The sequence below is a fragment of the Montipora foliosa genome, chromosome 14, assembly GCF_036669935.1.
Source record: "Montipora foliosa isolate CH-2021 chromosome 14, ASM3666993v2, whole genome shotgun sequence".
In the NCBI taxonomy this organism is placed as follows: domain Eukaryota; kingdom Metazoa; phylum Cnidaria; class Anthozoa; order Scleractinia; family Acroporidae; genus Montipora; species Montipora foliosa.
Genome location: NC_090882.1, coordinates 12,509,692 through 12,532,530, shown reverse-complemented (window position 1 = coordinate 12,532,530; position 22,839 = coordinate 12,509,692). Strand labels below are relative to the sequence as shown.

Sequence of the window (22,839 nt, the reverse complement as noted above, 5' to 3'; positions counted from 1 at the left end):
TAGGGGGTATTTACGGTACATGAGACCGGGACGAACTCTGACCGGCATGAGTTCGTATCACCCTCCATACATTTCTTCTTATGCGTTTACATGAGACCGGCCTGACAATAAACTCAGACCGGTCTGACTTCGTCTCGGTTTAGCAGCCGAGACGAGGAACTCTCGTACCGGTCTCGTGTAAATAACAACAACTTATCTCAGACCGGGTCCAGAAATTTCAAGCCTGTAAGCCTTTAGGTTAGCGATACATTTATTACACAAAAGATTTTATTTCGTCCCGAAATCAGGCACCAAGCACTTCGTCCCGGTTTCATGTAAACGGCTGCAGAAACTTCATACCCATACAAGTTCATACCGGTCTGAGTTCGTCCCGGTCTCATGTAAATACCCCCTTAGAGGCACGCCCAATGTCTCTTTTTGGTGAGGGTAAATGCAGCTGCTGAGGGCATGACATGAGGGCCGGAGTTTAGGAGACATCCTGTAACGTTAACTGCTTTTATTCCTAGACGCAGGTGATGTTCAAGTTGGTGAGAAGAGAGGAGGACACTTTGTGATGCTTATAAAAGTTGTCGCGCATCTAGTTACACATCTGGAAGAATCGGAGGTTAATGATTCATGAACTTGTTCATTCGGAACCACAAAGGGGTCGTTCTTATGGAGCCTTGGCAAGACCGACGATGATCGTTACGAGAAGGTCATCTAAAAAATACCACTTTGCGCTGGTGTACTCGTTTTGCGACAATACTAAGCCATTTAGAATTAACATTGTATGGCGGCTACCCGGGAGTAAAACTTGACGTTGAGGTTGCTAAGTTCCCAATTCTCTACTAAAACCGAAAATCGCAAGATCTGGCGAAGAGTACCTGCAGTATTCAGGGTAGCTGAGAACGTAACATTTGTCCACAATACACGCCACGCTATTGTCATCCTTGTGCTTGGATGCCATGACTTCCATCTGTTGGCGACAACAAGCAACATGCAAAATGTGATTAATAATTGGTCGCAATTTCGGGCCCTGAATTATAATCACTCTCTTTTTGGTGGCTAATTCCGTTCATTATCGAAACCAAAAGGCTTCGCTATAACTGGGGAAATGACCAAGTTAAACAAAGTTCAATGAACCCAGTCTTGGAACCAATTTGTTCATAACACAGTGCGTCCTCTACGAGGATTAGCATGTTAATTAGAAAATGTGTAATGATGACATCGTCAGAGGTTTCCTTATACCTTTGTGAATCTTGAACAGAATAAACGTGAGAACAGATACGTAACCTCCTATCAGCCAACTTAACGTCACGAAATCCTATCTAAGAGGTCAGATCTCTCGTCCATATTGAATCAACTACTTGAAATTTGACATTAAAGGACATTACTGACTGGGAGCTTAAGAAAAGACAGTGACGTGTGTTTGTCATTTTGGTAGATATCATCATTATTTTCGTCCTCAAAATCACGTCAAACGACCCAACTTGAGGCGGTGACCACCCCAGGATAAATCTCCTCATCTAATAACCCCTAAGCTCACCAAAACTCTATGCCTTGGATACCCTGCGAGTAGAGTCTCTTTGGATCTTCCTAGATAAGTCGGGAAGAGGAAAGTCAACAGGGTTCTCTTTATCAGGTGGTAACCGGTAAAAGTTACTGCTTGTAAGAGCACTTATTACCGCCTGCAAACGCTCAGAAGTCGCTTATCCTTTGCAGAACGTCCAACATTAACCAAATGCTTTACCGGTTTGAAAAGGTCCCTTACCTGTTGTGCTTAAAACTAGAAGGAACCCTGAAAGTAGACTCTGCCAGCCGGCTCGACATTTCGCCTTGAGCATGCATTAAAAATTCAAACCTATTCGGGAGTCAGTCACGCATGACTAGTAACCGCAAAACCACAAAACCAAAACAAACAGTGGGGATATTTTCGAACAACTCTGGCAAACACACGACTACCAAGGAATCATTTCGTTCGAAACTCAAGATAGTTCAAGTTTTTAAATTGCCATTTCAATTTTTAATGAAAAAATTAATAGGTTTCTCAATTCTGGCAAACTAGTTTCTGTAACCGACATACGGAGGAAATACTCATAAGAATTTAGACAGTTAAAAATTGTCGCGCTGTTGTAAATTTAAAAAATATTGATGACGCGTGGCGATTCATCATGCGCATAATTGAAAAGACAGGTTTGACAAGTCGAGACTGGACTGACTCATCCATTTCTTTGGATGAGCGGCAGATCAAAGAAAGTCGAGCCAGCTGGCAGAGTCTACTTTCCTCTTCCCGAATTATCTAGGAAGATCGAAAGAGAGACTGCTCGCAGGGTATGCCTTGGAAGGTACTTAACACTTTCCACGCCTAACGATTTGGAATAATCGCAAAATGACTAGAGCAACGAGAAGTTGTATTTTAGATGACGTTCTAGTAGCAATCATCATCGTCCTTGTTCAAACTCCCAGATAGCTGCTTTAACAACGTCTTACCTCTCCATGGAAGTTTGGAATTCTCCCGACTTCAGTCTGCTCTGGACGATAATACCAAAACACACTCATCATCATCTCACCAGCATTTGGACCTACAGTCGGGGATAGAAAACACATGTTCATGATCAACGATGGTTATCGAGCTCACACTGAGTATCCATCCGACGATACAGTGATACAAAGATGAGCGCTTGCCCAAGAAGAAAGCACGATACTCGTATCTAACTTCTACGTTTTACGACTTAATGTCCGGAAGATGGGATGCTCGTCATCCCGTCTTGGTCCTCTGGTGCATTGACTGTTTTCACTGACGTGATCAGTAACCTCGTTTTTCCACCGAAACAAAAGAAAACGTTTGCATGATAATAGAGCTCACTTCCCAGAGGATTAGTTGGCTACATTAACATGGCCGCCGTTCCATTGTTTAGGGAAACCAACATGGCCGCCGTGCCGTCACGTGAAAACACGCTAGAACTTAGATAGGACGCTTAAGCACGAGACGTTTTTCAGCTACGAACGTCAACCGGAAGGAAGCTGTTTTCCTTTCTAACTTGTCTTCACAGCAACAAATTCCTATTGTGTGAAAATGTCGGAGACACCACTGTGCTGGAATGCGAAATGTTCACTTCCGGTTTCCGTCCGTGGCAAAAAAAAAGTCTCTGAACGAGGATGAGAGAGGCATGGCCCTCACAAGCAAGTCTCCATGTGGTGCTGTCATACTTTTAGCTAAGTCCTCTCCTCTTCTAACAAGAGTTATGATTGGCTCTAAACCGCGCGCCGGATAGCAGCTTAAAGCGCTCAGCTTAACAAAGCCACTTTGGCAATCTAACGCTAATATAGGTTGAAAACTTAGTTCGCTCGCGTTTGTTACTTTGGTACAATCTTTCGTATCTCCACGGAACGGTTACAAAACGCCTTCCGTGACTTGCAACCATTAGACTAAGAAATCTTTGTAAAAAGGGGCAATAGAAAATCACCATCTCTTCAGGTTGTCGATAGCAAATAACCAATCACATCACTAGATCAGCGCAAAAAGGTGTGATTCCGTTGTCCTGCTGTTGCACTTGCAGCACGTGCTGCATCACTCCAAAACTCGCTCCGCAAAAATGATGTAAGTTTTGTTGCTTGATTTGCACGTATAACCCACATCTTTACTGGAGTGCCACCTACCGTCATCTTCTTCCCAGAGCCCTGAAACACGCGCAACAAATGGAGGATCCTTCTTGCGCGTGCCTGATTTCAGTAGAACCGAGTCCCTGACGTTGATAATTTCGTCTCCCCGCTGAACACCACTGTAGTACCGCCGTATCACGATAGTCTCGTCCTGAAAGCGAGATCGAAATCTTAACAGACACGCAGTCCACTCGGGGAATTTAGAGACTGGTATTTTTCTTGAACCTTGTCGTTACAAATTCAAAAAATACTTTCCGCAGATGAATGGAAGCATGTTAGAGAAAGAATGGACGGAAGCATGCTTAAGTTTCCCCAGTCTTAAACAATGATAATAAGGCTGAACCTAATAATTGTAAGCCAATCTCAGTCTGATCTGTTGTTAGTAAATTGATTGAAAGAGTTGCATTTAATCAATTCTATGACTATTTCAATGAAAACAATTTATTACCCGATTACACGATTACATTGTCCCTTGCGTGTGCTTGGATATGACCTGACAAAAACAGGCCAAAACTAGATAATAGGGACTTTAAGGTGGCTTACTACAATTTTAATGGCTTATAACAGCCCAACTTCTAACTCTTTTGAATAATGTCCCAAGATGTTTTTCATTCTCTATTTACTGTTTGCTTAAGTCTTTTGCCATTCTATGTGAAAATTGAACAATTAAACGTAAACAAATGGCCAAAATGAACGACCGAGTACCTAAGGAGAGACTGGGCACTAGTAGTTTAAATCACGTTTTTCTCAAAATCTACCCGTATGACCCCACCTCAAATTTTCAGGAATAAGAAATTGGCTCTGATTCAGCATTCATGCAAAGTAAAATAAAATCTGTAAGGTAGATTTTGAGCTTACTTTGATTTCACATTTTCTTAGTTTGCGAAAAAGTCCTTTCTTTCTCGTCGGGCAAAAAAGGCTCCGCTGGAGGGTGAAAGCAATTGTACGGGCTTGAGTCTCTTACACTTCTGGCCCCAGTTGTCCGAAGGGTAGATAGCGCCATGACTGGATAACTCATTGGTTTTGCTAATGTTTATCCGCAGGATAGTGATTTATCCGGTGGATAGTGATTTATCCGGTGGATAGTGATTTATCCGATGGATAGTGTTATCACCCCTTTGAACGACCAAGGCCTGAATCTCTTCTTTGTTTTAACCTAATAAGTTTACTTCGTGTAATTTCCCCGCAAAGGGAACGGTAGTTCGGTTGATGTTATCAAAAGTTGGTTGCGGCAACACTTACGTAGCAGTAAGGTTTGTCCAGGGCTTCACCGATAAACATCCAGCCATTGGTTCTCTGGAAATACCACAGGAATAAATGTTAATCAACAAACAGAACGTCAAGGAGAGAAAAAAAAAGTACACTAGTCTGCGTTGCCACATTCAGCAGCTTTCAAGAAAGTATCAACCGAAGCCCAAAGAATTACACTGACCAATCAAAAAAGGCGCAAACAAGTGTATAGGGGCTGTAGCCAAATTCAGCGACTGGAAACTGGCAACCAAGTCAAGCGAAACACAAAAATAGAGCGATTTTCAAATGACCTTGAAAAATAAACGTAAAAACAGAACGTAAACAAAAATGCAAAACATTTAATTGGCTTATCAAACAAAAACAAAGCGCAAATTTTCATTGGTTTAGCGAACGCGGATGCAAACAACGTCATCTCTCCATGGAACGTTCTGGAAAGTTCCGCTTTGACGTCATTTGAAATACAGTGATGTGATTGGGCAATTGAACAGTTTACTGCCCATATTAGGAGTTTCCTTGGCGGGAATAAAAAGAAGCTTTGTTTTATTACTCTTGCCAAACATTGGTCCGTGAAACAAATTGCCAACACTTTTTCAAGGTCATACGAAAGTCGCTCTAAGTACTAAGAACATTGATGGAAGGTCCGAATAAACCAGAAAATACAAAATGAGGCAGGAATGGGCAAAACTGAAGAAGACTGAGATGGACTGCAATCGGGATTTTTGAAAACTTTTCAGCCTAACAATTTTTCAAAGTTGATCTCTGTTGTTTGTAACTTAAATTATGTATGCTCGACACACATTTTTTCGTCAAGAAGTTTTGGTTTGTGTTGTTTAAAAGTAATTTCTGAGTTACCGTTAAGTTGTATGGCGAGAAGGGGCGAGTAAATAGTAAAACGACACACAATTGACAGCACCTTCAAGTTTCAACAATTTTGAAGTGGTCTTATTACAAGGATGAGCTCTACGACACCGTTTCACAAAACGCCAATGTTATGGTATCAAATGAAACAGCAAAAATTCCTTAACAAGATGCACTCGTTGATGTGACGTAACATGTCCCCATGAAAACAAAATGGCCACCTTAAAACGCAATATTTTTGCCTTAAACCCTTTTATCTCAAAAAACAAACTCGGTGACCCCATATTTTTTCCCAGAAAGTGATTAACAGGCTTCAGATCAAGCGTTTTAAGACAAAGAATAGGGTACTTTTACATAGTCCTTTGTTGCCATGGTTACACATTACGTGAGATCAATGGGTGTCTTGTTAACCAATTATTGGTGTTTCATATAGTAACGTAACATTGCCGTTACACGAAAAAGTTGGGTAGATTCAATACTTCCGAATGGTACAGTTTGTTGAAACCGGTTTGAGCCTCCTTAAAAGGTGACGCACTTTAAGTGCCTCCAACTCAGATTTATCTGCTTGCAGAGATAAATCTCTTCACCTATCGCAAACATATTTTGATTTTTTCCGTTTTTATTTCGACACTTCTTTTTACAGGGAGGAACACATGAAAGATATTATGCAACAACTGGGACCCTCCGCGATCTAGTACGGATGCTCTAACCAATGAGCTACTGGAGACTGTGTGGTGAGCAAGGGTGAAATGTGGGTATAGACTACGACTGCATCACGCAGTCACCACATAGTCTCCAGTGGCTCAGTGGTTAGAGCGTCCGTACTAGATCACGGAGGGTCGTGGGTTCAAATCCCATCTGGGGCTCGGATTTTTCTGAGTTCCCATTTGACGATGCATAATATCTTTCATGTATTTCTCATTACAGGTGCCGTAAAATCTCAAGTCTTAAGTCGATCGTCCAAAGGACCAAATAATTGAGGGTCATGTATATATTCCTAAGAAAGCGTCACAGGTTGCTATGCAAGGCAAAAATTGTTTTTAAAATAGGGATGCAAAGCACTTTGTGATGTCACCTCAACGATGGACCCACACCCCTCACAACGTTAGCCGTGGGACAAACGACTGCTTTTTGTCAACTTTACGCAACTTGAGGGGCCAATTAAAAGCGATTATCGCAAGGAATTTACGCAAAATACACGTTTTTATGGAGATAAAGTTTGAATTGAAGTTAAATTTTAGCACCATAAAAACGTGTATTTTACGAAATAAAATTTTTCAAGTTGGGGGCACTTTACGCAGACAGTTCGCCATACTTATTCCCGTCGTTATACCGAGACTACCGACACTAGTGCAATGAAGTCCCGTCGAGAAAATTTTCTGTCGCTTTCTTCAACCTGAATGTCTTATCCGCTCTAATCGAATCCCACCTGTTCGCGCGCTTGTATCGGATTTGAACCAACTCAGATTTGCCCCCCTACAGCTGACGAGTTCCTCCTTCTTTGGCCCAAACTGCGATCGACACCCTCCTTTCGATCGAAAGTACAGGCTGCGCAGAAATTAAACGACGCAGAGTAACACGAAAGAGGCTTTCATGCAACTGACGCTAAAGACAACTCTCGACAAACTTATCGTCGTTTGGGCCAGGCTCAGAAATTTGCTTTTTAGGGATCATCGTTGCCTAGTTCTTTATTGGCTTCCAGTGGGAATTCAATGGTCAATCACTCCAGGCAACTATGGGACCGGAGACGGATTCACTGTGATATAAATAGAGAGGCTAATGAACCGGTCAAGAATTCTTTTAGAGTGTGGCCTATGAAGTTTACAAAGGCGTCAATCACTATCAATAAACGTTCCCTACTCTCTACCATTTTCATTCCACTAATACAAACCTTGGGAACCCTGGGTTCTGCACGCGCTCTCTCTGCGGCTAATTTCTCAAGCTGTTGACTCAAGTTCTTTAAATGGACGTTTTTCAAAGGGTTGCCCGCGGGCCGGCCGCGTCCAGCGCTCATAGTAGATGTCGATGTAGCAGCAAAGTTTATCTTAGGGATCTTTAAAGTAACAGGGGCTGGGCAAGAGGCTGGAATTTTATTGGTGAGTTCTTTTGCTTTCTTTGCCTTACTTCGCTCGTCAATTAAACCACCAACAGCTTTGAACTTTGCAAAAGGCCCGTCATTAGCGACGAACACATTTTCCATAGCCTGGTTGTTCATCCCCACAGTCCGTCTCGTTACAGCAGTCTTGCTCATTTTCAACTCAGGAGGTGGTTTAGATGGCGTGACAGGTGTGACCAAGTGACTCTTGGTAAACGGAACCGAGCCAGCTGACGTCACAAGTTGTCCTTTGATTGGTACAGAAAGAACTCGCACGTGTTTGACAGGTGGTCGCGGTAAGTCCACCTGGATGCAAACATCCACCATTGTCTTTGGTGGAGAATCAGTCGTTGTATCGCATTCTATCTCGCCTTCATCAAAACCCATCGTCTCCTTCACGCCTGTGTCTCGGCTCTCCATATCACCAATTAAATGAATTCTCTTGGCATTTCTTTCATCTTCCGAAGTGGAATCAGCCTCTGGCTTTCTTTTATCTTTCCCACCTCTGTGACCGTTAGTGAAAAATTCAAAATGACCGCAAGAGCCATCCTCCACTGTCTCAGCATTGTCAAATTCATTAGGGCTGACAATTACGCCCTTAGATCTGAGGGCGTCCCATGTGGAAGTCACTTCGCCCTGAACGAACACATCCGAGTCTACAAACTCTTCCCCTCCGAGGTTATTCTCCGACCTGTCCGACTGCCTTCGTTCTGTAGAGCTCCGAGTAGGTGGCTTCTTGGTGGTGTGACTGTGTTGTTGTATTTCAAACATGCTTCGTCCCGCTAAGGGACTCGAAGGCTCAAAAAACACATTAACTTTAGCGGCAGCGTTCAAACTCGCCATTCGCGGTGTTCTTCTCTGTGCTAAAGAGCCACCCTCCACATCCAGTGAAGTCTTATCAACGTAACCGGGCGTCGGCGCCAGGCGTTCCAACATCGAAGTATTACGTGTGCGCGATCGACGCGCTCGCTTCGGTTCAGTACCGTTTTTATCACCAGCAAAGGGCGCGCTATCTATTGCATTTCCCATTGTGGGCCTCTCTTCTATTTCCATAATCTGTTTAAGACTATCAATGTATCCACCTGGAAACGGATCACTTTGTAAGTTGCCTGTACCGCGATCACTTAAATCAACGTTCAAGACAGGACTGCCCGCGGTCAGAACATGGTCAATGCCCTCTCCAGTATAACTCCAGCCATTTTCTTCGCGTTCCTTTTGATTGTTGAATATCCTTGAGATGTTCCCTGCTTTTCTCCTTCCTCTTGATGCTTCACTTGAGTAAGGCTCACCAGTTTGCATCAGTTGTCTTCCCGATCGAGTCTGCCAAAAAACAAAGACAGCATTAATCACTTCAAGACTCGGGCGATCTTCGGGGGTAAATAAAACAAATGCCAAAACAGATAAGATTACGCATAGTGTAAATTAGACCCTTTGGGAATAACGATCTCGTGTGACTTGGAAAGGCATGGGGTTCCAGCCCTGAGCCGCCCAGAGGGTTTAAACATAACTCGGAAGAAAGCGCCACCTTACAAATAACACAAACAGTCAGGATTTTCATGCGCGATCGACCGTACGCTACGTCAAACATTGCTTATTTAATTTGTGGCACATTCTAGACTGTTAAAGTCAAATCACAGCACTACTACGATAACAATTAAACTTGAAGTCCTCGTTGCGACAATTTGAATTAACACCTCAGTTTTTTTTGGAAGAGATTTCTGAATTTATATAGGGAAAAGGCATGCGAAAGAATTTAGGATAATTTGAGGCAGCGTGAGCGGCAAAGTTCTGCTACAATCTTGGACAGAAAATAAAGGAAAGTCTCACCCAATTCTCCCCGAAATCGATGATGAATCCACGCGCAATCGGGTATGTTTTAAGTAATGGTCCGGCTAAGAAGCAGGCAGAAAAACAATAGCCCGCGGCAATAGCGTCGGTTAGTTAAAATGTGCCAACATTTTTAATCAAATTAAGTTCGGCTGTTCCCATTGGTGTAAGCAGCTAAAAGCGCGAAATTTGAATTTCAATGAAAAATGTAATCGACTTGCCGTCTAAAAAATTAGATTCTGTTTCGTAGAACAAATCATTATGCCTTCAAAAACTATGTTTGTAAATATCGTCAAGATTCTATGCGCCATTTGCCGATTGGCGAATGGCGCATAGAACAATGCCCAAATTTGGCCGAGAGACAGAGATCAAGGGCATGGGGAAGAAGAAATCCAAAAAAGGCTTTTTTTTCATTTTTTTCTCATCTTTTTTCGACATTTTCCGATATTAGCCAATCAGATGCCTCGATTGGAGCAGCAGCTTCTAAGTACTTTTGCCGCTGGGCTGCCTGCTTCTTAGCCGGACCATTACTTAAAACGCTGCGACAACCCTAAGTCATGTCGTAGGCCTGTCGTAAGCTTGTCGCATGCGCAACAAATCATCCGGTTTAAATCGGTCCCAAGGCATCAAAACTAACTTTCGTAACAGCCCAAGCTGAGAAACGACAGCTTTTAAAAATGTGTCCTTGTTTCAAAATCTTCGCTCAAATTTGAAAATGGCATTCCTATTACTCTAACAGAGTAGAGTTTTTAATTTTAAGAAGAAGGTCATTCCAAAGGTTTTTCAAGCGCCCTTGAAATCTGGAATTTAACTCTACAGCTTTTTAAAACCTTCAAGAAGTAACTCGAACCCTGAAAAAAGGGCACTCAGTTTGGCAGAAACTAGAGATGCCACAATAAAAGGCCTACATCGCTTCTAAATGATCGCCCATATGTGAAAGGAACGCACATTTTCCAATTGTGAGGCAAGCCATGAAATATCACAAACTATAGCACCGTTATTCTACCAGAAACCACAATTTGCCATGCATCGGTTGTTTTCTAATTGCAACCAAAACAAGAGGTCAAACAGGCATAACATCTGTGTCTGGATAAATATCGCTTGACGTTACCTCTTTACGGTAGAATATATAACCTCAAACCCATGATCCGATGAACGCTTAAATTTGATCTCACTTGCTTTGGACGAAATACAAAAATCATCTGACGGCAAGATAAACTAAGAAGAACTGACAAGTTCAGTGTGTACAGTTTCAAGAAAGTCAAGCAATATCTTACGTAGACGATTGCAAAATATTCATGTTTGAAGAATCAAGAGCAAGAGTACATGGAAAATGATTTGTGATTCACATAACTGGCAGCGAGATGAAATTTGTGGCACGACAGTATTTTCAGGTCATATAATCAACCTTTCATACATTTCTGCTTTTAAAAAGCAAGACAGAAAATTACGACTACGAAAGGAAACTTGATTTTTAAACTGCACCAGCCATTTACACCTCAACGATTTTCTTTCTGAGAGCTGGAAGGTAGTATAAACGACTACTGGAGACTAGAGTGTGAACCGTTAAGCGATGCGGTTTGAGTGCAGCTATTACAATATAATAGTTTTTTTAGAGAGGATTTTTTCCTTTAGCAAATAAGGATCGTGACCCGCTCGTGTTTTTAATTCACAATATGTTTTAGATCCATTTTAGAGGAAAACTGCTCGATATCTATCAATGAAATGATACAAGGTCCTCGACTCGATTCTATGTAAGTTTAACATCAAACCTCTTGCGAAATCGTGTAATGAAGCACTCATTAGGCAAGTGTAACACAACTTTTCCCCCGTAAAGATTCCCAAGTCCCACCGCCTTTTTTCAACAGCAAATACATTGAAAGAAAAATTGACCTAAGAGGCATTTTTCCCTTGCAATACATTTCGTTAATAATAATGCCCAAAATTCAGAATCTAAGTACAAAAAATGTTGATAGCCTGGTATTAAGTAAAACCGTGAAACCAACAAGATAAGATACCAATCACGAAACAAAGACAAAACATTTGCTTCCAGTGTTCACAATCAAAGCTGTAACCCACAAGCATATCACACCCACATGATGAATCCTGTAATCTGGTTGGCTCGTGGAACTTTTACCTTTTGTGATTGAAAGTGAGAAGCAAAATATTGGCATTTTGTATTTTAAACCAAATTTTGTACTACGAAATCAAAGAAAGTAAGCAAAGGGATTTTTCTTCAACGATAATCATAGTATTAGACAACACATTGTCAGTTTCTATGAGTCGCAGTGAGTTCAGTGCAGTTGACTGTTTGTTTAGCTCATTATCCAACTCAAATAACGGATATTTTCGTCAATGGCTTCCTTTTCGCCTAAGGGAAACTTTGTAGGTGAACTACCCACAAGAACAATACAATTTTCTAGTCCATCCTACAATCTATGCCTTAGGCAAAAATCATAAGAAAGCAAACAATGTTTTTTATCAAAGACTTGATTTAGTTGATTCACTTCGTTTTGAAATGGGTTTTGAACAGGTTTTATGTAGAAAAAAGAGAAAAAAAGGAATTGGTCATTTTTGGACACTTACTTCCAAATTGGTCCACACTTAATTATTTGTTGGTTGGAAAAAGGGTACAGAATGCTCTAAATAATGATTTCTTTTGTCATTTTTTAACCTAAAAAGCTGGGCATAAGGCTTCAGGTATTTTTGGAGATCTTTGATCTACAAGCCATTGACAAACTGACAGGTGTTTGAATCAAATCTCTTATAGTCCAATGGAATAGCAATCATGAAGGATCTGAATTATATCTCACTGTGACCACTTTGACTAGCTTGAGTTCTTCTGCGTAGTTGCAGGTTCAACTCATCAACAGCAACATAACATGAGTGAAGTGCTTTGCCTCACACCTAATATATTTCTTTGCACAATTCGACCGTGAAAAGTCCATAAGGTGGAATGGTAAACTAATCATATGCTGTCAACATTAATCTTAATTAAGGTTGACAACATAATTAATTAATCTAACTGTATGTCATTTGTTGACAAACACAAGAGTATTTTTATGACAAAATCCTCAGCAACAAAAGCATGAATTGATGCGAAGCTTTTCGTGAACCCGCTGACTTCTAATGCAGCCCCACTGACAGAGTAAAATCTAGAGTAAAGTCTCATTCCTAGGAGGCAATGGGTTAACTCTATATGCTGTAAATCTGACTTCAATTCTTTCTCTCCTTAGTATACTTTTTTCATATGGTACATGAATATTTTTTTATCTATATACATAGAGGTATATCTATCTCTATCTATAGACAAGTATTAGAACATTAATTATTGAATAAACCAGCCCACTAAGATTAGCAATAGCTACCTGTGGGCCTGTCCACTTCAAGCTCAGGTTTATTTTGCCATTTCAAGTTCACCTAATAGTAAGTTACATGAATCACATTATGGCGAGAGGGCCTTGGAAAACATTGGGCACTTGCAAATTAGTAAAAAAACAAATAAATAAAATAAAGATTATTGTTGTTATATCAAGCATCAAAGGAGAAAGAAACATCTTGCATAAATTTGGTTTTAAAGAGTAATGACAATACTACTGTTGCTCTTATAATCTGGAGATTGTAAATCAAATTAGATTGTCAAATCAAACTGGAATTGAGAAATGACAATTTTCGATAAGATTGTGAAACTGGATTACCCAGACAAAAACTGCCCCTAGTGACTCCTGATAAATTGCAACATTCTAATTCTCCCTCCAAGTTGTAATGTTTACTAAGTTTAGTAAACACTCATGGAGAATTTTATGTAGCATTAAAGTCATTCTGTAGGCCACTCCAAAAGACACCCCTTTGATTTGAAATTTGGATTCAGAACTGAGTTACAAAAAGAGTGGTATTCATAATCCGACATATAGGATACAAGTATTTCCTCACAGCATACCACACAAAGGCTGATCATTGGGGTGTACACTTTGACATCTTTTAATGGAGGGAATATAGTTTTGACTGGCTAACCCAAAGACTCTTCAGGCAACATAGAACCCCCCAGTCGACATGTAAAATCTGTTATTAAAGTCTCCCTGCCTGGAGTCAATGGGCTAACTGAGCCCTGTTAGAGCAGTTTTCAATTGAGTATAGAAAGTAATAAGTGAATTGCTTTGTGTTTGCATTACTGCACTCAGAGATTGGTTCAAAGTTCTCGCACCACTTTTTCAACCAATTAGAAGTGCAACCAAAACCAATCGTTGCTCGTGCATGCAGATTTTTCCATGCTTTGTGTCGCCTATGTGTACTTACTTCAAGTTTTGATTGGTTTACTGGATTGTCTCCATCCTTTTGATTAGAGTGGTTTTCAATGAAGTGTCGAAAGTAATTAGCAAATTGCTTTGGTTTATAATTACTTGACTCATTGATTGGTTCAAAGTTCTCGCACCACTTTTTCAACCAATCAGAAGTGAAACCAAAACCAATCTTGGCTTGCACATGCACATTTTCCCACGCTTTGTTTCAGCTATGTGTAATTATTTCAAGTATTGATTGGTTTACTAGTTTGTCTCCGTCCTTTTTGATTGGCCAGAGTAATTACTTTGGTTTTGTTTTTAAGACACTCGATTGAAACTCGATCTAACCAAAGTAATTACTTTGGTTTAGGTTTTATGACACTCTATTGAAACTCGCTCTAGCTAGTTGATGTCACAACTGATAACAACATTTTAGTGCTTTAACCATGTGACGTAACCAGAAGTTTCCATCTTCAAAAGTTAGGGTACCACTGAAACAACAATGTGTTTTTTAAATGCTGTCTTGATACAACCCAGAACAAATTTTACTTCTATATTATTGTAGTACTAGACTAGTTCTATCTGCCTAATCGACTTCATTCCAGCTGTAGTAAGAAAACTCTTAAAACAGTAATAATTGTGCTTTAGCCAACAACTTGGCTACTTAATTTAATGGTCTATCATAACACCCTTCCAGAATTAAGATAGCTTTGGGTTTTTTTTTCTTTAACAAATTGGCTCCCTACTAGATCGACAAAAAGCAAGTTGAAACGACAATAGTGAAAGCCACTGTACAAGTATTTAAAAGACCGTTGACCATTTTTACACAGAAACCGAAAATTCATAAGTTGCAATACCAACAGACATCATGTGTCTCAGAGTCGTAACGGAAGTTCTACAAGTAACCCATTAACGCCGAATTTTGCGTTTTCGCAGATACTTTCTCTAATTATCGGGGGCTAATGCGATAAGGCAGCTACACGTATATGTTCAATATACGAGAATTCTGACTGAAATCAAAACAAGTTACTTAAAATTCCATAGCTTTTGTAGTAAAATCGAAATTTCTAAGGGTTTGGCTTTCATTTAGCGTATTTTCAGCAGTGTTGTGCTTAAAATCAAGAGCTGAAGCACCAAAGATTGTGAGGTACTTGCCTGCGCGATTTCCACGGCGAAAATCACACGCGCCAAAACGGTTTACGCTTGTTGCAAAAATGCACGTTTCAGATGAAAAGAAAGGCTAAATGTTGTTGAAATTACTGCAAATCTTTAACATAAGCCTTTCTGCTGTCGAAAGATCCATAAAACCAATCTTTTGAAGGTATAGTAGAGATTTAAGTGAGAGGGCTGGCGCCATTCGCGTTGAATAAATTAAGAGGTTACCGCGGGTATCACTCGAGATTTCTTGTCGCGGTGACGTTTTCGGCGTGAAAGAACTTACCTTGTCGCCGAAAGAATGGCTCTGTCGTTCTTTTCGCTTCTGGTTTATCGTTTGCAAGGATTTATTTTAGAGGAAACACGTTTTCAGCAGCCGTCATCAAACAATTTCTCCCAAATTGCCAGACGAGTAGATTTCGAGATCTCTCGAATCCCAAGATGCAACACGGGGTACACTTAATCTCACCATCGAAACGAGGCCACACTCCTGAAAGGCCACGTGTAACAAGACATAGTAATTGGCCTAGAGACGCATAATTCGTCTGGGACGAACTTGGGCAAACATTTTTTCTGCGTCTGTTAAATTCGTCTAGTATAAAGACGGCCACAAGACGCATTATGCGTCTGGACGAAGAATCTATTTTAGTGCGTCTTCGAAGACCTTAAAGAAAGGAAAGAGCATTCAGTAATATGTGAAGTTGATAGAAAACGGATCAAAAGCTTAAATTAAAATTTCTGTCAGGCTAGATAACACTTGACAGTAAGCATATCTATTGCCCATATCATAATAACATTACCTTACGACAGGTATTTTGTTACGCAGCCTAGTTGGCAAATCATTACTGAGAGATGTTAATGTTACATTCACACAACTCATATTTTATCGTTTTTGTTACTTTTTAGGAATTGTTTTAGCACGTTCTCTTTTAAACAAGTCTAGAACTCATTATTGCAACGTGGGTAGATTAAGTACATACCTACCTACCTAATCCCTATTCCTTTAACGTTTCCGTTCTATGAGAAATACGTCAATATGAAAAGGGTAAATATTTTTTAAGACCAACCGTTGTCCTGATCAATTGGGAGTTTTAGGACACGTGGGTTGCTTGCATGAAAAGCCATTTTTGGATTGTCTGTGCTGCCATCGCGATTTACGAAACGACTACGCCATAAAACAATAACATCATTGGTTAAAAGGGCATAAATAATCGTGCTGCACGCTTTTTAATACAAATTCTCGGGGTACACTGCGTAGCAACAACCTGAAATCACCCGCTTGTAAACTGAGGTTTTAACGACAACGTCACGGAGCATACAAATGTGCAGGGGCACCCAACATCAATTTTCGGAAAATATCTGGGATAAAAATACCTGGGATAAAAATATGCCTATAGCTACCGTTTAAATACTAAAATAGGTTTAACAATGCTATGTTCAATGTAGTGGTTTTGAACTATGTTCTCGTTGGGTGCCCCTGAAATGCGAACCTTTCATACTCTATTTTTACTCTGAAATTAAAAGCCTCGTACTCAATTGTTTTTTGGATACAATGATGTACAGTGGATGCACTTCGCTCACAATGTACGGCCGTGAACGAGATGAATAATGGCAAAAGACATATTTTGAATTAACGTCTACGTCGCTGAGTGTTGATCGTAAAGTACGTGTTTTTGTTTTACGGAGGACAGCAAAGAGATTTACGCAAATAAAACTAACGCACGCCGGTGAAAAGCACGCAAAGCGTGCAATGAAAGCCATTGTTCAGTTTGCTTCAGGTGGTGTTTGATCTGAATTCTCAAGGCATCGCACGTCATGTCCGGTCTTCTGCCATTAAAAAGAAAAAAAGTTGACTTTAAGACTTATCTCTGCCAAAAAAGTTTCTGATCTGCCAGATGTTTTCAGTTTCTTGTAGAAATGGCATCACCTTGCGAGCTTCTTCGGGTATTTTCTGCGTTACGAGTTTTTTCGATACTCGTATTAAAAAACTGAAACTAAAACCTGAAATTAAGTCCGTCTAAAGATAGATAGTGGACGATATCTGCTGTGAGGTTTAGGAAAAATAAGGAATTTAAAATTGCATTGGAAAGCAATTTTGCCTCGTTAGACGGATTGAACAAAATTTTACGCCCCCGTCATTTAGACAAGAACACACTTAATGAAAAAGTTACTACGAACAAAAAAGTATAGTTCTCTTTCGTTACACTTTCAATAACGTTCATAGCTGGCCATCCACTCCAGTATAAGAAGGGTGAATTTGTTTCATTGACAATAAACGAAGTTTTCGTTGCAATAAAAATAACGCCCCACACTTTTCTCTTGGTTACCTTTATGCGTTAGAAATCGAAATCCCTGACTCCAAAAGCGAACTGTTTAATCTTATATAAAATTTCAGCTGCGACATTTCATGAGTTCAATGGAGTCGATACTTTTATCTATCCAATAAAGGCAGGATGTTGGAAAGGAAATAAGATTTTAACCCAATCCAGAAAAAAATATCTTAAAACCATGTCCTCGACTCGTGGGTGGCAACCAATTTATCTAATGAATGAAGTAATCTACCTAATGTGTCTAGAGATCTTCGGCGTGTGGCTTCCGTTGAAAAAAAAAAAAAGAAGATAAACACGAGTCATTGTTGGCAAGGCGTTTTAGCTGCATAGCTTTGCCTAGCTCAGGCTTTCGATCAAGGGGATTAAACAGAATAATGAGCATGATGATGGATTAAAGCCACTAAAAAAGACATAATAGTGTTTGCGGACAAAGAGGCGAAGGAGTGCTTCAAAGTCAATTTGACACTTCCTTTGGATACTGCTAAGATATGCGAAATACAATGGATCTGGAGTTGACAAGCTGTTAAGATTGTGCCAGTTATAATTGGAGCCCTTGGAAAGTTTCTTTGAAGATAAACTAAGGAAATCGCTTGCTGAAATGAATACATGTAGAATGTTTTCACGTGACGTCACGAAGGCATGATGGTGTTCCTAACTAATTCTCCGGGAATTGAGCTCTATTATCAAGCAAACCTTTTCTTTTATTTCGGTGGAAAAACAAGGTTACTTATCACGTGGGTGAAAACACTCTATATGCACCTGAGGGACAAAGAACGATCGTAGAGGACACGTCTACCGCAATTGGCAAGACTTCCACGGATACGCGAAGAGTTTATATTCTCCTAATCTTGAACAGCGTGTCAGTTCTCAGCTGCAGTTCTGTAACGTCCCACACAAAAACTGTTCCACTGTCGACGGTTCGTTATCCTCCTCCGAGAACAACACAAACTCTGACTGGTTGTAGACGTTATTTCGAAATAAGTAAAAAATAATATCTGGACAATTTAGCTAACAGAAGAAACTATAGATGGATTCAGTTTCCTTAATGACGATATAAAATCGAAGATTTAGAAATAACTTTGAAATTTATGACTGTTGGTTGCATTAGTTCAGGCATCGGCCATTCTTGTTAACCGGGTAAAATTAATACGAAAACAACTAATTTTTTTGCTTACACCTTACCTCTTGTAGATGACAGCTTCCTACAAGAGTCTCCCAAATACATTCAAATTTCCGAGGACGAAAACCTCTAAAATATTGATAGACCTTTGAAATCAGTCCATTTTATTCTCTTTGCGAAAAGTGACACAAACGTGGGTAGATTAATTTGTGACGTCAAGGTGACGCAAGACGTCACTAAACTTCCGAGTTCCGCTCTCAAAAAAAAAGACGAGATTCCTTTGAAAAGAAAATTAAAGATTTTCTGGTGAACCCTAAAAGGCAGCGAATACATAATCAAAGGATAGAAACAATTTATTTTTCGACTTTTTCAGTTCACATCAACGGTAGATTGCAATTTACAAATGCTTCCATTCACACTGGCTCAGCAATCAAATGTCTAGAGGCCTTTGCTCATAAAATCAAGCATTGAACTTTCGGATGTCATCGCCGAAACCTGGGTATCAAATACAAAATTATGCCCGGCCGGTTGGGAATGATTATGCTCGCAATTAATTAAACTGCATCACTCCCTCAAGATATACTAAAATTCGGTATTCGTACAGGGTCTTTTAGACTCTACATTGAACAAAAAAGCGACATGTCACTAGTGATGAAAAAACCCGGCGTTAGCTTGGAGAAGGAAAACAAGACGCAAAGCGTTCCTTTATTTTGTATAACTTATGATGCTGCAGGAAAATACTCTGAGTGTGAAAACCACTTCAACTCAAAAAGTGCTTGGTAAATTCATTGATTTCTATTCTGCGTAGTAAACTCTGTCGAGTTCTTGTTGGAACCAACGTTCGCAATTTTTTAATATGGTAGGTTGGCCGCGCAGTACCAGATAATGACACAGTCAGCTATAATGCTAGAAATTCCAGGAAATCCGTCTCTTTCCATGGGTGGCCCGTTTCAACACTGGGGCTAACGCTCAGATGGCCGGATTTCCTAAGACAAGCCACCACTGCAAATTACCCTTTATGGCAAATTCTGATGTTACCCAGGACCACATGGCCAACTTTGCATATTCAATCACCGCGAACCATTGATTTGCAGTTGATTTTGTGTATTTTTACCAATTAGTTTCCTCTCCTCGCTTTGCAACTTAACGTTAACCCACAAATTACTTTTGAACAACAGAACTCAAAGCTTCGTGACAAAAAAATGTCTGCATGTCGAGCACACATAATTTAAGTTACAAACAACAAAGATAAGCTTTGAAATACTGTTAGGCTGAGCAGTTTTCAAAGACCCCAATTGCAATCCATTTTAATCTTTTTCAGTTTCAGTTTTGCCAGTCCCTGCCTTCTTTTGTATTTACTGTTTTGTTGAAACCTTCCTTTGGTTGCCAGTTCCCAGTCGCTGAATTTGGCTAAATTTCTTGACACAGCCTCTAAAAAACAAACGGACTTCTATCGTCTGGTAAATGTAATCTCAACAGAATTAAGGTCTTGGCCCACCTTGGTCAACTTTTCCTGAGTTCTTTGTGTGGGCCCATTTCCATAATAGGGAAGATATCGTTGACGTCACCCGTTGTCATTAATTTGCCAACCAGAGCCTAGCCTGCGCTCGCAGACGTATTTCCGGTTGTCGCTTCTCTCCGCTAACCAGACTAAAGTCTTTTGTTCCTGTGGTTGGCAAATTTGAATAACAAAAGCAATGTTTGTAAACAGATACCTTCCCTATAGAGATGACGTGCCGATGGATTCCTGCGATCACTAGCACTATAAATTGCCGTTTGACCGTGAAAAAAAAAAACGAAGAACAAAAATAGCAAGGCGACACACCATAACACCAACCAATCTCGACCCCAGAGGTCTTCTCTTGACTGCGGGAGAGAAGAGCTCTGGGAACCCTGAAACAAAAGTGTCTTCTCATTGGTTTTCGTGAAGAACAATCAAAAGCGTGTCTAATTGGTACCTTCATGTAGCACGAGGAGTGACCAGGCGCCGTAAGGTTCAAAAAGCCAATTTTTGGCTACAAGAACCCTACCGCGCATGTTCTCCTAGATATAGTTTCCCAGAGCCTTGTGTCGATCCAAGGCTCTGGTGACGAGAATTAACACCAACCTGGTGTGGCCAACACATCACGCATGCGCACAACCATTCCACCCGGTCGATTGGCAACCATGGACAGCTGTTTCGGCCTTATTAGGTATCATCAGCATGGCATAGCCAACTGTGCATTAAAAGGCCGATTCCAGGCGTTTATTGGCAAAAGGCAATACCGTTACCCTGTATAACATTTCTCTCACTTCCTTTTACACGTTTTGTCTCGTTCACCCGATAGCCTCGACTGCTGGGTTGTGGCGAAGTCAAGAGCCATTCTGGCCTATTCTAATATGACTCAACCACAGTCGGCGAGTGGCTCCGTGTATCTTCTAAACGAAAAATTAAGGATCCACCAAGCACGAATCCTTTATGCTTAAATCCCAACCAGCTCTGTACGAAAATAAAAAAAACGTCTAATATGCTGCAATCGTAAAACCGAAAGAAGATATCAATGACGTTTTACTGCCGCTCATAAACAACAAAACAGTACAGAACAGCTATCGTCCTCGTCTAGGCGCGCTTGCTACCTTCGGGTAGTCTCGAACTTAAAATTGAGATTTCACTTAAAAAGCCTGGCGAACTCCTCCTTGTTTTGCGTGGCTTGTTGAGCTTGTTGCAATTAAGTTCGTTTTTTGGAAACCTCAGCGCAAACCAAAGCAGTGTACGTGCTTCTGCGGTATCAAAGCTGCAAGGCTTCCAGCAGCTAGTAACTGATTACTCAGCTCCGAAAAAAAGGGAATAATCTCTTTCTCTCAAGAAAACACTTTACGGTTTCATTTTGTAACGTAATTTGATATTTTTTTAGTTTTAATAGCTTTTAATTTATGACCGTTCATCGTTTTCATCTTTTGTTTCCCAAGGCCCTTTAGCCATTAAATTGCTGGATCATTCCGAGCTTTTTGAACGCCATATACTTAGTGCGACAAGAAGAGAGTCGCAGAAAATAGTGAGCCCTTCAAACAACTCACGCATCAAACACCTTAAAACATGCCGCGACAGAACCGCTTCAATTTTTTGCAAGAGCAACCACAAGAGAAGCTACAGAACGAGGAATTAAACGATATGTGCATGGCTTTCACCAAGGCGGGTTAATCATTAACCTGAGTATTTTTGCAAGTCATGGACACTCCAGGCCGGAAGGAGAAGCGATTCGCAAAGCCCTTCAAACAACTCCAGTATCAAACACCCTAACCAGGGCGCTTGCCCTAACAAGCCATGATCGAGCCACCTCCAATTTTCGTAGGAGCAACCACGAGAGGACTGAGATTCAGAACGAGGAATTAAACAATGTCCAATAAGAATGTCAGTCAAAACCATGAATCTCTTAAGACGGCAACAACCAGGACAGTTGTCACACAGACAGAGACCAATGTAGGAAAGCTTCCGTGGAGAAAGGAAATCTCTTGACCGTCCGCGAAAGTTATACAATATGAGATATTGCTTGAGTCTCACGGAGGGGGGCATTGGAGTCTGCGGAAATGCGGTATCCGTTAGTATTTAGCACGGTATTTCGGAAATCGTAGTCCGAAAAATTCGGAATTGCGGTATGATCATCCCTACGGAAAGCGGTTCTCGAATGTTTTGGTTCACCGTATTCGGTGCAGAAAGTACGTCGCGGAATTATCAGACTTCCGGTTGCTTCAGGGGAAAAGAAATTGAAAACTCTACAACTCTTTGGTGCGGGATCAATCGTCAACTGCATGTGCGCAATTTAGTTAAACATCTCAGTGCAGATATAATTCTGTGGTGTTTCTGTCATTTATAGCGAAACTGAAATTAAGGAAGTAGAAATCAAGCCACTTGCAAGAAAGCAAACTTAGCCGCTAGAGTCTAACAGTCTAAGATGATTTCACCCTAATTAATTTCTAAATAACACGTAATACATCCAACGGCAGTCAGAAGAGACGGGCCGAAGAAAATCTCGTGTAAAATTTTATTGGGATTGCCCGTGGATTCTTTAGTGTCCCGTCCCAACTTACTACCTCGTTTCTCCGAAGACTGATTTCAAACGGCTAAAACAAATGATTGCCATCTTTCAAAGTTTGGGTCATTAGATATCGACCCTTGTAAAACGCGATCTTTCAACGTTATTTTGAAGAGATCATTACTCCATTTCACTATATACTGCCATACTATACATGCCTTTTCGTTCAAAAACTTTTATCCCACGAATTTGCCTCAAGCTGAAAAAG

General features: G+C 40.5%; 1 protein-coding gene across 5 annotated transcripts in view; it reads right to left on the bottom strand.

The window, feature by feature from the left end:
• Positions 1-22,839, bottom strand: part of LOC137985022 (uncharacterized) — a 30,151-nt gene that overhangs the window by 2,865 nt on the left and 4,447 nt on the right. For 2 of the 5 annotated variants that reach the window (XM_068832427.1, XM_068832429.1), the window contains exons 2-6: positions 7,643-9,166; positions 4,885-4,938; positions 3,640-3,793; positions 2,470-2,561; positions 864-955 (exon numbers count right to left, since the gene is read on the bottom strand). In XM_068832427.1, the coding sequence (XP_068688528.1) occupies positions 864-955; positions 2,470-2,561; positions 3,640-3,793; positions 4,885-4,938; positions 7,643-9,166 (1,916 nt within the window). Of the gene's footprint in view, positions 1-863; positions 956-2,469; positions 2,562-3,639; positions 3,794-4,884; positions 4,939-7,642; positions 9,167-15,394; positions 15,551-18,197; positions 18,393-18,620; positions 18,735-22,839 lie in introns of those variants that run through there. The other 3 variants (XM_068832430.1, XM_068832431.1, XM_068832428.1) reach the window with 3 other exon arrangements.